The sequence below is a fragment of the Jaculus jaculus genome, chromosome X (genome assembly GCF_020740685.1).
Source record: "Jaculus jaculus isolate mJacJac1 chromosome X, mJacJac1.mat.Y.cur, whole genome shotgun sequence".
NCBI lineage: Eukaryota > Metazoa > Chordata > Mammalia > Rodentia > Dipodidae > Jaculus > Jaculus jaculus.
Window position 1 is genome coordinate 2,160,414 of NC_059125.1, and position 15,821 is coordinate 2,176,234.

The window sequence follows — 15,821 nt, forward strand, 5'->3', positions numbered from 1 at the left end:
GCCTGAGATGAATCAACCTAAAGGAAGAAAAGATTATGCTAGCTCATGGTTTCACAGGTTGCTTGGTCTCATTACTTCTGGGCCCATGATGAGGGAATACATCATGTTGGGAGTACATAGTAGAATAAAGCTGCTCACCTCATGGCAGACGGGAAGCAGAAAAAGACAGGGCGTGGGGGTTAAATTATCCCCTGAAAGGCAATAACCTAGCTTCCTTCCACTAGGCCCCTTCTTACAGGGCCCATCAGAGGACATTCAAAGCCAAACTGCTGCATGCTCCTCAACATAGGATGCAGTTAGCCCATTAAACATATCCTAAGTTGAAAATATCTTAAATCAAAATAACATTTAATACATGTAATACACCATACACCATAGCCTATCCTAACCTACCTCAGTAGTTTAATACATTTGTGCATAACACAATGGGCTTTCATCCCTCTAAACTGATCTAAAGTAATACCTTTGGTTGTAAGATTTTTTTTTTTTGTACCACCGGTTTTGTATTAATGGGATTCCTCTTTCTCCGCCCTTCATATCTGCTCCTGTGGCTGCATTTTAGTACCTCCAGGTGCAGAATTCAGACTTTTGGAGAGAGCAAAACGTAATGCCTGCTTTTATTAAAATTTCCCAAAGTATTTTTCCCCTTGAGGAAAGAGAAAGTCTGCCAAAAGCATCCTCTAGTAAATAAATAAAATAATCATGAGTAACAGACTTTCAATCTGAGTTTGTTTTTCTGGGCCCGGTGAGTCAGTTAGATAACCAGTAAACCTCATGCTGTTTGGGAATAATTACATCTACAGAAATGTTGACGTGGCTTTTCCCACTGATCCTGGCAGCTGACAGATCATCCCATAGGCTTCACTTCTTTCCCAGGTCCCCAAATACTTTCTTATGCAAGGCACGTTTCCATGGATTCAGAGAGTCATTTTAATGGCTCAGCTCTCTTCATTTAAACAAAAGTTCAGGGCTTATTGTTCAGCTGAGTCTCTAAAAATATTTTTGGACTACAGTAGCTCTTTTCCATTGCTAATGTGTGTCCCTGTCTAAAAAAGAATCTTCGGGAACTGGTGAGACTAAGGCTGTCTTGGGGGTGCCTCTGCTGTAGAAATAAATAATAAAGGAAAGCATTAGTTCACTCAGATAATAAAAAGCCCATGTTACTAGAGGATAAAAGGACTTTGAACTTCCTAGAAAGTAGTAGGGTCTCGTTTCTTGTTTTGAACACCAACTCCCCCCACCCGCCGCCCTAAGTGCAAACAGTTCAGAGATTCACTGGAAAGACTCACAAGACTCTTAGAGCCAAAAGGTACATATGAAAATCAGCAAGAGAAAGGAAGGGAGGAGGGGACTTAATAGGTTGATACTGTATATATGTAAGTACAATGATTGTAACGGGGAGGTAATATGATGGAGAATGGAATTTCAAAGGGGAAAGTGTGGGGGTGGGGAGGGAGGGAATTACCATGGGATTTTTTTTTTATAATCATGGAAAATGTTAATAAAAATTAAAAAAAAAAAAAAAGAAAATCAGCGAGGGGGACCCGCGCACAGCTCCGCAGGTGGCCTCTCCCGGGGCATGACCGGAAGGCAGCTTTGTTCTCCAGCCACGGTGTGGCGGCTTGCAGAGCGTTCAGACATACGCTGCGGCCGCCGAGCCGCAACATGCAAGGCAGGTAGGCCCACAGCATATGGCACCTACAGAGAGATGCAGAAGGAAAACTAGAAGGGAGGTGTGCCCAAAATGACTCACTGTGGGTCCACATCCAAATTTGGGTTCTGGTTGTACCTATCATTTGTGCATCTGCGTATGTTACAGATCATTAAAAAATAACTTTGAAAATTGCAGGGAGGGGTGAGTAAGCAGCAACTCATGTTTTCCATGTCGAAAGGAGTAAGACAGCTCTCTACCTGGCTGTGACATCAGTAACTCATAGGCCTCCACCAAATATCTCCCATTATTTCTGCAGAATAGTGGGTGTAGTTTTACAGGCCCTCGGCTTGCCCTTCCCATGTGTTGCGTTTATGAGGGACCCTATAGTAAATGCTGATTGCTCAGTTACAAACCTGCCTGTGTTGGCTAGTTGCAAACCAACTCTTGTTAGTAAAATACTTTTTTTTGCACTCAACTGTTTTTCGGGTGTGACTGTAATGCCTTCTGTTAGAAAAATGCAAGTCTAGGACTGGAGAGATGGCTTAGTGGTTACGTGCTTGCCTGTGAAGCCTAAGGACCCCGGTTCGAGACTTGATTCCCCAGTACTCATGTTAGCCAAATGCACAAGGGGGCGGGTCTGGAGTTCATTGACAGTGGCTGGAGGCCCTGGTGCACCCATTCTCTTATCTATCTGCCTCTTTCTCTCTCTCTCTGTCACTCTCAAGTAAATAAATAAAAATAAAACAATAACAACAACAACAAAATTCAAGTCTAGAAGTTGCTTCTTCACGTATTCCAACCACCCATTTACCTGGCTCTAACGCAATTACAGTTGTTCAAGTCTTTTCTAAGTTTACCATTCTAATCTGCTTGTGTCTGTAAGCCCTTTTATCATTCAATTCTTGTACATTTGTCAGAACAGGGAAGTCTTACTTCACTAAATTCATCAAAGGAATTTTAAAGTAAGACTGGCAAAATTTGCAAATAAAAATTTGCAACTCGGATAAAAAAACAGTCACGTGCATTTTTACAATTATTTTAATATGTACCCCAAAACTTCCCATTGATCTTAACAGCCCCACCCAAAAAAACAATTTAAAGGGATGGAGGAGAGATAGCTCAGCAGGTAAGAGTAAAAGTGCTTGCTTTAAGCAGGAGGGCTTGTGAGGGCCTGAGACCTCCTCAGTTTAATTCCTCAAGAACCATAGAAAGAGCTGGGTATAGCCATGCATGTTTCTAACACTAGTCATGTGGGGAGCAGACACTATAGAATATCTGGTGTGTGCCAAAGCCACAGCTCCATGGGCAGAGCAAGAGACTCACCTCAAGGAACTATACCAATGAGTGGCAGAAGAAAGACAGCTGTTCTCCCCTGACCTCATGCACCTACACACACTCACACATGCACATGGAAAAAAATAAAGATGCATGTGACACTTAAATTGTTCCTACTTTTAAAATTGATGATAATGTGGAAAAGTCTAATACCCTGTTTTAGCTAAGATAAAATAGCTACTTACCAAGATGCCTGTCTTCAAAATTCAATCACCAGTACACTTAAGACTTGCATGCTCTCAAATTCTAACATGACTCTAAAAGTATCCAGCATTGATGTGTCTCCTTGTCAATTCAATTCCCTATTCTCCTTGCCAAACCAGACAACAAATGAGTCCCCTGGAGCAGTAGACATACTTTTCCCCTTTTCATTGAAATCGCTGCAGATCACGTTACTGGTATCTTTTTCCCCATCACTTATTCAACACCACTGTCCCCAAGTGATGTCCCTTTCTTTCTGTCCCACATGCATGGGTAGAGTATTCACTGCTTATTTCACATCCATTCCCCAAGCCTGGGTATCCATCATCAGTCACTCTGGTTGACCTTGAACTCACAACCCTTATGCTTCAACCTCCCAAGTGCTAAAATTACAGACATGCACTCCCATGCATGTCCAGCCTTTCTTTTGACCCCCCCCCCAAGTCTGGTGGGCATCCATCATAGTCTCACTATCACTCATGTTCTGGATGCCTGCATCTAATCTCTGCAATGACACCTAAGTTTCGAGGTATTCATCCCAACGTCCCTGACCTCAATACTGGTGTCCTAGATGGCATTTTGTTCAGACATTCTTTAACACAATGCTATACTTCTGGACATTACTAGTACGGACTTAGTGTCCCTACTACCATTGCTCACTTCTACAAGATAACTGCTTCTACTCCATCATTCCATACTCTTCTGAGGCTGTTGTGAGACCACCACAGACAGTGTGGCTTGTGAACAACAAAAATTACTTTCTCACAGTTCTAGAAGCTGGGAGTTCCTGATGGAAGTATCGGGTGAGAGCTTGTTGCAGGCAGCTCCAAGTTGCTGGAATAAACATTCAGCCAAACACAGTTTGTGGGAGGAAGGGATTTATTTCAAGCTTACAGATCCGGGGGAAGTTCCATCAATGATGGAGGAAGTTATTTACTTCCATACATCCAAACAGAGAAAAAAAGAAAACAACCAGCAAACACCAAACAGCAAGCACAAACCCAGAGCTCAAACTGTTCTGCACACACCTGTGGGTTGGGATTCAGATTCACCCCTAGTGACACCTCCTTCATCCAGTTGCAGGAGACTTCAGCAGGAAGCTTGACCTTAATCAAAAAATACCTGAGGCTATGGAGGACAGACGTTCACATTCAAACCACTACATTCTACTTCTGGCCCCCATAGACTCATGGCCATCTCACATTGTACATGGTATTCAGTCCAACTTCACAGGTCCTTTATCAACTTTAAGTCCCAAGTCTCATCTGATATTCAACGCTGTCTCTTAACTGTGAGTCCTGTAAAACAAAAACAAGTTATATACTTCCAACACATAATGACACAGTAAACATTTCCATTGCAAAAAGTCATAACAAGGACAGACTGGACCAATGCAAAATCAGTAACCATTAGGTAAATATCAACATCTGCAGTTCAAGTCTGAAATCCATAACCACTTATGATAGTCTGGATTTTCAATTTCCATCCCTCCAGCTGGGCTGTGAGTAGTCAGAGGGAAAATTCCTTTGTAAGCCAACAGCACACCAGTTCTGGTATATTCAAAACATTTTCAGGTCTCCATTTCAAACCACAGTCCATCTTACAGTGCCCTCACTAGTCTCTCTACAGAAGGATGTTGCCCTGCTTCACATGCCTTTTCTTAGCAGTGGGTCCTGGAACCATGTGCACTTCATGACCCACTTCCATGCATTTTTCATACATCCCAAACCAATACCAGGTGTGCAATAACACAGAAATTTTCAAGGGAGGAAATAATTCTTGACCTTGAACCTTCAGAATTCTTCCTTTTACTCATCTTCGTTCAAAAGAGTTTTTACATTCCTATTCATTCAGCCCATCCTAAGTGGACTTTACCTCAGGCATCCTCTGCATTGTTTCAATGTAAAGCAGTGGGCCCACCCTTAATGGTGGTATTCTGTTTAACAATAGCAGTTTTAGCAACCTAAATCTAGTCTTGACCAGTAACTTTAAACTTGCTTGAATTTTTCCAACTTTAAAGTGTGTATCTTTCAGTTCTATATCTTCTACCAAGCACACCAGTTCATTACCTTTAAATTCTACCTTGAACAACCACTGGGCATGAGTCATAGAATGCAGTCAGCCTTCATACCAGTAGCCCAGTTCCAACAAAGTTGATGCAGTCTTTCCTTTCCCTTTGAGAAATCATAATTTAACACAATTATCTCTGCATTTAGCATTTTCACATTGTCACTAGACTAGCTCTTGAAGTTTGGCTTACCATTTCTGCAGTTGTAAGTACCAAGTCCACAGACATTTCTCCTGTACACAAGTTCCTGACCAAATTCCACATGGTCAGATTCGTCACAGCAAAACTTGACTCTTCTGGTACCAAATTCTGTTGCAGTCAGCTCAGAGTTGTTGGGACAAATGCCTAACCAAACACAGTTTATGGGAGGAACAGATTTATTTTAAGCTTTATAGATCCAGGGGACATTCCACCAATGGCAAAAGAAGCTGTTTACTTCCATGCATTCAAGCAGAGAAGGGAAAAAAAAAAAAAAAAAAAAAAAACAGCCAGCAAATACCAAAAAGCAGCAGGCACAAACCCAGAGCTCACACTGCTCTGCACATACCTTTGGGCCTTGAATTCATATCTTCTCCCAGTGACATCTCCTCCAGCCAGCTGCAGAGACTTCGGCAGGAATCTTGACCTTAATCAAAAAATGCCTTCGGCTATTCAAACCACCCAGGGCTGCTTCTTGGCTCACCCTGTGTCCTCACAAAATGGAAAGGGCAGGAAGCTCTCTGGATTCTCCTTTATAAAAAGGATACTGATCCTATTCATGATCCCTCATGACCTCCTCATCTCCCAAATGTCCCACTTCTGAATATAATCACCTTCAAGGTGAGGATTTCAGCATGTAGCTATGAAAGAGATAGGGATCTAAACATGTAGTTATGCCACAGTTTCACATACATAATGTAGATCAATGTTGAAACATTTCTATACTTATCATTCCTACTGCCCTTAATTCCCTCAACCTCACACCTCTATCAGTGAGGCAACCCTCACTTTTGTTGGTTTTACTTCAGGTTGTATTGTCCCTATTCAGTTACCGTAACAGCAGTTCACACTGATTAGGGAGTTACTGCATGCCAGGCCTGATTCTAAGTACTTGAAATATGAAGCTGTTTCTTCTTACCAAACCTCAGGATATAGGTGAATCTTGTTGCTAGGAGCTCACAGAGCTAGCATTCAGAGCAGGTTCTATAGCTCTAGAATCTTCCCCATTCATTCATTCACTTAGTATTTATTTATTTTAGAGGCAGGAACTTACTATGTAGCCCATACTGTCCTTGAACTTGCAATCATTCATCCTGTTTCTACTTCCCCCAAGTTGGAATTACATGTGTGCAACTATATACCTGACACACTCATTTAAATTGACAACTAAAATCTGTATATGTGAATGATGTATAGCATGACATTTTCAAATATGTGTGTATTATGGAGTGACCTTCTGGGTTTTTTTGTTTGTTTGTTTGTTTGCTTGGTTTTTTTTTTTTTTTTTTTTTTTTTTGGTTTTTTAAGGTAGGGTCTCTAGTTCAGGCTGACCTGGAATTCACTATGTAGTCTCAGGGTGGCCTCAAACTCATGGTGATTCTCCTACCTTTGTCTCCTGACCTGGAATTCACTATGTAGTCTCAGGGTGGCCTCAAACTCATGGTGATTCTCCTACCTTTGTCTCCCGAGTACTGGGATTAAAGGTGCGCACCACCACGCCCAGCTTTTGAAGTGACTTTTAGAAGCTAATTAGCATGCATTACCTTACATACTTGTCATTAATTGTGACTAAAACATTTAAACTCCACAGTTTTCAGGATATAGTAGTCTATTCGGAATTTGGACTAGATTCCATCCATGTTATAGTCTGCCAAAGATTATAGCTGTGTCCTGAGAACCTGAGTGAGGCTAAATTTAAAAAGTAATAGTCTAATTTCCTTGGCACAGGAAATTTCAAGAAGGATGACATCCATCCCATGGTGTAGCTACTGTTCACTGTTCTTACTCAAATATACAGTGAGAAAGAACAGAAAGATATGAAAAATGTGGTTTTTGGAAAGGAAAGGACAGGGCCAGTGAAGAGAACACAGCTATAATCCTTAAAGATATAGCGCCATTACAGAGAAATCCTGGCATCTCTACTGGGACAATAAGGAAGGTATGCTAAGGGCACAGCTGCCACCCATGGAATGTCAAGCTTGTGAAAATGCATTCATTTGAAAGGACAGTGCCTAAAACTGAGAATGCTACCCACAAGGATTCCCTGTTCCAAAACGGCTGCCTTGGCAAATGACCAGAGTCATTGTTGAAGGCACATGGACTTTGCTGCAACTGTGGTCCAAGGGCTCCAGGGTATATCTTGAACTGTCAGCAGAACCTGTCAGAATCATCTATGTGGTGCTGGTTCGCAGGCATAAAAGATACAGGGTCAAGGGAGATCATGAGGCTTGCACCACGATTTCAGAAAGCTTCTAGGGCCAGACAAATATAGCAGAGTCAGATTTCATGCAAGGAGGCCCTGGGAGACCATTGCATAAAGATGTAAAGGTGAAGCCCAAGCTGTAGTTGGGCACCCCAAAATGTTGCAAATGGCAGGATCATGTGGGACATCTGCCAAGAACAGCTGTAGACATCAAATGGAATTGGCCCAAGAAAAAGGTGGCTTGATGTGATCTGGAGTCACCTAAGAGACAAAATCTTGGTGAGGTGGGACCTCCGTGTTATCGCTCTCAGCTTCCTGATTATGGCTGAAGTGTGGCCAGCTCGGCTTCATGCTCCTGCCGCCATACCTACCTTCCCCACCATGATGAAGTCTTACCTCAGGTTTCAAGCCAAAGTAAGCCCTACTGCCCTTACGTTGCTGCTTTTTTTTTTTTTTTTTTTTTTTTTTTTTTTTTGGTTTTTCGAGGTAGGGTCTCACTCTGGCTCAGGCTGACCTGGAATTCACTATGTAGTCTCAGGGTAGCCTCGAACTCACCGCGATCCTCCTACCTCTGCCTCCCGAGTGCTGGGATTAAAGGCGTGTGCCACCACTCCCGGCTCTTTAAGTTGCTTTTTGTCAGGTATTTTGCCAAAACTACTAGGAAATTAATAGATAAAATTGGTACCAAGGGTTGCTGTAATAAACCTGATTTATAGACATTTGGAACTAATTTATAGGACTAATTTCTTTGGTTTAAGAAATTTCAAGAGAGCATTCAGGCTGTATGTAGCATGGTTAGTGCTCACTCTTACTCAGATATACAATGAAAGAGCAAGAGGCTATGAAACGTGTGATGTTTGGTCAGGAAAAGTGTGAGCAAATTTAAAAGAGCAGACAAGGAGTATGCAGGAGGAAAAGCATCTGTAATTGTCAAGAGAATTAAAACACAATTAAAGGGAAACCTCTCTCCCCACTGGAACAATAGGAAAGGTTCCAGAGGACAAGACCCTACCTATTGATGGCCCTGACTTGGAATGTGTTTGAAAGCAGAGAATCTGAACTGAGATTAAAGCTGTTAAGGGGGTTTCCTATTCAAAAACAGCCGTAGTTTAACAGCAACTGGTTGAAGTGGGCAAGCTGCATCTCAAGCTGGCAGAAGGGTACGGCTGCGTTGTCCACATGGCCCAGGTTTTGTAGGCATGAAGCAGGTAGTATTGAAGGCGTCCTAGCTTTGTGCCGTGGCGCTACCGAGCTGTTGAGGCCATGCATCAAGAGGGGGTGTCGGAGTCCGTGCAGGGAGACCCTGTGAGCCACTGCATGAAGCGGTGACGATGAAGCCTACGCTGCAGTGGAGACTGGGATGCTGGAGATGGTAGACATTTGCTGAGCGAAGCTGCGGGCTTCCAGGAAGCAGCCCCCCTTTACACCCACTAACCCGCCCGGTTGGTCTTGCGGGTAGTCTCCACACCCCAACCTGCCGTGGGAGGAAGTTGTGCCATTAGCTTATAGCCTGAGGAATGTTTCCCTCCCCCCCCCCCCCCGGGTTGGCCCTCATGTTTCGAGGATATTAAAAGAATCTTGGCAAGAGAATGTGGTCTGCAGCAGTTAGTGGCCGTGTTGTGCTCAGCCACAGACTGGAGGTCCTGGCCAGATGTAAGTGTGACCCTAGTTTAACAAGATCCTTCTGGTATTTCTTTTGGCTGCTGTCCAAGGCAGTTCCTTATTTTACTAAATGCCATGTGATGGTGGGACAGGTCACCCCAAACCAGTCTGCAGCCCATAAAACCCTTCTTCCTGCACTCCATAATTGCAGCAAGCCGTAGTCAGAGATTGAGGCTGGGAGATAAAACTGGGCCCTTAAGGTTTTCTTATTTTACATGTCTACACTGAAATGTTAAGTTGATGTGATCATGGTTTATGATTGATCGAGGCTGGAAAATGACAAAAGAAAAAAAAACTCCTCAGAATATTGAACTTTCTCTACCAAGGATAAAACAAGTTTATGTATAATAAGAATGGCATCTCAGACAGAAAATGCATTCCTCTGGAGAAACTAATCCACTACTGTTGAGGAAGAAATGAAGCATTGCCCATTGCCCCAGTGAGCACAGGGTGCCAGCTAAGGCTCCAGCTTGTCCCACCCCTTCAGGGGTTCCTACCTGCCACATGTCCTGTCGCTGCTGGGTCTGCAGCCACCCAAGCTACCCTGTTGATCTGCAGATCAGTGAGCAGCACCCAGAGGAGTGACATGGGAAAAGTAAAAGTGAATATGGAGAGTGTTGTAGACAGTTCCACGTTACTGGGATGAACATCCAATCAGACAGTGTTTAGGGGAGGAAGGGATTTATTTCAAGCTCACAGATAAAGGGAGAAGTTCCATTAATGGTAGAAAAAGGTGTTGCCATACATCCAAGCAGAGAAACAACCAAAGAACAAGCAAAAACCAAAACCAGCAGGCGCAAAAGTCCTCCAGAGCTCAGGCTGCTCTGTACACCTTTGGGCTAGAATTCAGATCCACCACACCTCCCCCTACAGCACACCCTTGGGCTTGACCCCAGGATCTGTCCCCAGTGGCACCTCCAGGTGGCTGGAGACCCGTGTTACAAGTTCAGTTTTTAACACCTGAGTCAGTGGAAGACATAAATTCAAACCACCACAGAGAGTATTGGAAAAAGTCAGTCTCCTTATTAGGAGATGATATGATTCTATACATGAGACCACAAAGACTCCACCAGAAAACTCTTAGAACAAATACTTTCAGTGTAGGTGCAGGATACAAAATCAACACACAAAAATCAGTAGTCTGTACTCCAAGAAGAAACATTTCGGGGAATAAATCAGGGAGACAATTACATTCACATTTGCCTCAAAGAAAACAAATGCCTTGGAATAAACCTAACCATGAAAGTGAACAACTTATGTAACGAAAAGTAAAACACTCAAGCAAGAAATTCAAAAAGACACTAGAGGGCTGGAGAGATGGCTTAGCGGTTAAGGCACTTGTCTGTGATGCCTAAGGACCTAGTTTCGATTCCCCGGGACCCACATAAGCCACATGCACAAGGTGGCACATGCATCTGGAGTTTGTTTGCAGTGACTGGAGGCCCTGGTGCGCCCACTTATTGTCTTTCTCTGTCTGCCCCCCAAAAAATAAGTTTGTTTTTTTTTAAAAAAAGAGACACTAGAAAATGGAAAGGCCTCCCATGCTTGTGGATAAGAAAAATTAATATTGTAAAAAGGGTTGACTTACCAAAAGCAATCTATCGATTAAGTGCCATCTCCATCTAAATTCTAGCACCATTCTTCACAGAAATAGGAAAGTTAATTAAGCTTATAATTCATTTGAGGGTTTGGGATATGGCTTAGCTGGTAAAGTGCGTTCATTGCAAGCCTGAGGACCTGGGATCTTTAGCTCCCACACAAATGCTGGGCATGATGGTGTGTGAGCCTGTAATTCCAGTGATCAAGACACAGAGAGAGAGGAAGAGCCTCGGGGAATGCTAAATCAGTGAAGTCTGGGACCTGTAAGAGGCTTTGTCTCAACAAATAAGGTAGAGAGCAACTGAGAAAGACACTTGACATCTACATATACGTGCACCCAGATTCATACGCACCACACACATACATGCATACAAAAAAATAGAAAGCATAAAAAAACTCAGATAGCCAGAGAAATCTTGAGCAAAAAGGAAAAAAAAAAAAAAAAGAGGGCAGGAGGAATCACCATAGCTGATTTCAAGGTATGTTCCAGAGCCATACTAAAAAAAAAAAAAATACCATGGTTCTGGCTCAAGAACAGACATGAAGATCAGTGGGACAGAGATAAACCCACACAGTATAGCCACCTGATTTTTTTTTTTTTGACAAAAATGCCCCAAATACACATTGCAGAAATGACAATCTCTTTAACAAATGGTGCTAGGAAAACTAGATATCCACGTGTAGAAAAGTGGAACTAGATCCTTACTTTTTACCCTGCACAACAATCTACTCCAAATGGATCAATGTTCTTAACATAATATTTTAGTCTCTGAAATGGCTAGAGGAATAAAAAGGGAAAATACTGAAAATTTTCTGAATAGGACTAATTATTCAGGAAATGAGGCCAGCAGTTGATAATGGGATTTCATGGAATTAAAAAGCTTTTTTACAGCAAAGGGACCAGTTGATCCAGTGAAGAGGCAGCTGATAGAATGGAAGAACATCTTTTCTTGTCTGACAGAGGATTAGTATCTAGCATATATAGAGAAGTAAAAAGCTAAGCTCAGTTGGTAAAGTGCTTACCCTGCAAGCCTGAGGATCTGAGTTCAACCCCCAGAAGCCCATGGAAATACCAGGCATGGTGGAACATGATTGTAATCTCAGCACTGGGGAGGCAGAAACGTTTTGGCCAGCCAATCTAGCCTATTTCGCAAGCTCCAGGCCAATGAGAGGTCCTGGCTCAAAGAAGATGGATACCATTCTCAGAGAACAACACCTGAGGGTGTCCTCTGCCCTCCCTATGTATGCACACTTGGATTCACACATGTATGTACCCACGCATGTACATAAAAGATAAATAAAAATGGAAGAACGTGACTCAGTAATCCAAATTTTGTAAGATGCCCAGGCACTGAGACAAATACCTTTAATCTCAGCACTTGGGAAATTAAGGCAAGAGGAACAAGAGTTAAGGTCATTCTTGACTACATGGTGAAGCCAGCCTGAGCTATATGAAACTCCTCTTTTAAAAAGCTAAAGTAATATTTCAGACCTACTATATATAATTTTAAGGTTGAGAGCATTGATTTAGGGGTCAGATGGCTAGTTACTAGCCGTGTGCTCATAGGGCTCGGAAATTATTACCTACATACTTTATATTGTTCTTCAACATGGGCTTTAGTGACACTGATTCACTGGCTGTTGCTAGGGCCGTATGCATTAACTTAGAAAAGCCTCTAACACACCTTAAACCCTTAGTATTACTAGTGGGGGAAAGTCATCAAAAAACTAGTGGTTTGGCTCAATGGAAGAGCTCTTGTACAGTCTGCATGAAGACCTGGGTGCCATTATCCCTGGCACTGAGTGGGGTGGGGGAGGGAAAGCAAGGGGAAATTGTCAATTTTCTGAGAAAGCTGCTTGGTGCCCTCTTCCCCCAGTCAGTCCAGAGCACCCTCATTTTCTTGGGCCATTTGGTTGTGTGATTGATCTGCCCCATGTTGGTCACTTGTATGTAGCTATGGCTAAATACCTGACATAAACAACTTAAAGGAAAGAAGCTTGATTTTGGCCCACAGTTTGAGAGGGTTCCGCCCACAAGCTTTCACTGTGTTGGTTCTGAGCCTGTGGGGAGGCCGAACTTCATGCCAAGGAGTATTTGGCTGCTCATCTCACGGTGGGCAGGAAGCTGAGAGTGAGGCAAAGTCATGACCCTGGTGACCTCCTTCTTGCAGCCAGGCTCTACTCTGAAGTTCTCCCCGAGTCCCAAAGTAGCCCCACCAGCTCAAGACCAAGGATGCAGCCAGAGGAGACATGTCACTTTGAATCTCTGGCGCCTGCGTGCTTGTGAGTGTCCAAGCCAGGCACTCGTGGCTGATTATGTTGGGCCAAAGAAAAGCACCTGGTATGCATTGCATCTGGGGGCGCAGGCTTCCGCCTCAAGCTTGTGTGAAGAGTAGCAGCTCACATCTGCAGGCCTGGACGCTTACACCCCATTTCTGTCACAAAACATCCCACTAGTGCTTGTAGGTCAAACTTGTGGCATGTGTTCCTTATAGATGGTATCACCTTAGAATGTTTTGACTTCACGATCATATATAATATAAAGTCAGGATTGAAAAGTTACCTTGGACTTTGGATTTGGATCTTTTCCCAGGCTAGCTCTATGCTTATAGTTCGTTCTCTCTCTCTCTCTCTCTCTGTCTGTCTGTCTGTCTCTCCAGCAATAACAAGCCTCAGCTCCTAGTTAGCCACATGACTAAGAGGAGAAACAACCTATCTGCAGTCTGTTGTCAGTACTTTTTGGATGTCGGGCCTCATGGCTTCATATTCCAAATATCTTTTCTAAGCCCATATCTTGGTTTTTCATCCCTATGACAAAATATCTAAGACAGTCAGGTCAAGGAAGAAAGATATTTGGGCTCCTGGTTTCAGTTCATGGTCACTTTGCCCCTTTGGCCTTTGGGTTTGTAACCAGGCTGTACTTCATGGTAGAGGAAGTGTCTCACCTCATGGGAGCAAGAAAGAAGAGAGAGAGAATGAGAAAAGCAGGAAGGGCACATCCCTAATGACCTGACTTCCTCCCACTAGGTCCCGTCTCTTAAAGGTCTGACTTCCTCCCCAAAGAGCCACAAGCTAGTGACCAACCTTTTAACACATGTACCTTTAGGGCGTATACCTGATCTAAACTGGAGTAGCATCTTTGTGTGTACATGTGATACTTGAACGTCTCATTATAAAGTGTGCTCTGTGTTAAAGGATTTTCCCCGGCTGTAGGCTGGTAGATTAGGAGTCGAGTTGATATTTTCAAGGTAACAAAATACCTGGGGCCAACAAAGGATGAAGGATTTGTTTTGGCTGATGAACTTAGAGGTTGCAGTCCATGACACACCTGGTCTATTGGTATGAGCCTGTGGTGCAACGGAATATTAGAGGCGGGGCCACCTACCTACCCTGCTGTGGCACCCCCTCTGCCTGTGACGAGGTCCCACCTCCCAATAGTCCCTTCAGCTGTGAATTCCTGAACAGTCATCTGCTGAAGCAGTTAACATCCTGATGAGTCAGTCATCTTGCAACAGCACCAACTGGAAAACTAGGCCCTCAACATATGAGCCTTCAGGGGACCTGTTTAGATTCATACCATACAGCCTGCCTTAAAAGCATTTTCAACTAATGATATTTTCAGTTTAGGGTGGATTATCCAGATGTGACCCCATTGTCACCGGCAGCACATGTGTAATGCTCAAAAAGGTCAGGTGTTACGGCCATTTCTAATCACACTGACTCCAGTACAAGCCTTCCTTGGTCCTGTGGTCCTCGGTCCCCAACTGCCCAACCCAAATCCGAAGGCAGGCTTCCATCCGGAGCCTTCACTGAAGCAGATTTGCAACTTGAGCTCTGCCCCGCGCTTCCTTCCCCCAGCTGACTCTCACTCACCTTGGCTTCCCTCTTTCTACAGGATTTTCCCATTCGGCCTTCACGTTTGGGATAGAGAGCCACATCAGTCAATCCAACATCAATGGGACGCTAGTACCACCAGCTGCCCTCATCTCTATCCTTCAGAAGGGACTGCAGTATGTAGAGGCCGAAATCAGCATCAATGAGGTACGTCCGCCCCACAGCATGTGGAGGGTCCCAGCTCTCCCCAGAAGAGAGTCCTGGACAATGTATGAAGCCAGAGTACCCGTAACAGTCTCCTGTGCATTTCCCTAAGGTACCTGAGGTAAAAAAAAAAAAAAATGGAGCATGACACCTATGACAGGATCACAGCAGCAAGTGGTTTCTAACAGCAAGGGCAAGAGGTCACTTACTGGAGCATGCAGACCTCAAAGCAGCCACCTTGAAAGGTCTTGTTCCACCATGGCTAGATAGGGGGCGCTCCTGTTCCTTGGTTGTTCACCCTCTGTATACCCTAACTCCCCACTGAGGCCACGAGACCTTGGCATCATTGCATACAGGTGGCACAAGGCTCACCTGACATCCCGCCCTCTGAGGATCTGATGACATGCCCCCACCTCTGCCCCCTGAGGGCAACATCGACAGGCCCTGTCGGGAGAGTCTCCCATACCTGGTTCAGGGGAAGCCACTTCTAATAAAGATAGCAAGAGCAGCAGCAAGTGTTGAGTGCTCCTTTCCCCCCACCTCCACCTGTGGGTGATAGAAACATTCCCTCGCTACCTCCGAAACATGACAGATCCGCTTTCAGCTCTTCTGCACATGCGCACATATGCTCGTTTTGTGATTTCTTAGAGCAGATTGATTGACAGAAGGCATAGCCAGAGGGAGAGTTGGGGTGGAGGCAGGATGAACCTTTTTTGAAGTCATAATTCCTGATGTTATCCTATTTGTTCAGTGGATGGGAACAGACATGGAACACTAACTAAATCAAAATCCTCCTGCTTGCTTACAGCCACTGAGGTCAGGATCTGTGCGTGGTAGTGTGATTTGGATACCAAAGCGGTGAA

At 43.9% G+C, this 15,821-nt stretch overlaps 1 protein-coding gene across 6 annotated transcripts in view; it reads left to right on the forward strand.

Annotated features, from left to right (window-relative positions):
- Positions 1-15,821, forward strand: part of Tbl1x (transducin beta like 1 X-linked) — a 228,018-nt gene that overhangs the window by 191,170 nt on the left and 21,027 nt on the right. For all 6 annotated transcript variants that reach the window (XM_045140280.1, XM_045140279.1, XM_045140278.1 and 3 more), the window contains one exon: positions 14,816-14,961. In XM_045140280.1, the coding sequence (XP_044996215.1) occupies positions 14,816-14,961 (146 nt within the window). The remainder of the gene's footprint in view (positions 1-14,815; positions 14,962-15,821) is intronic.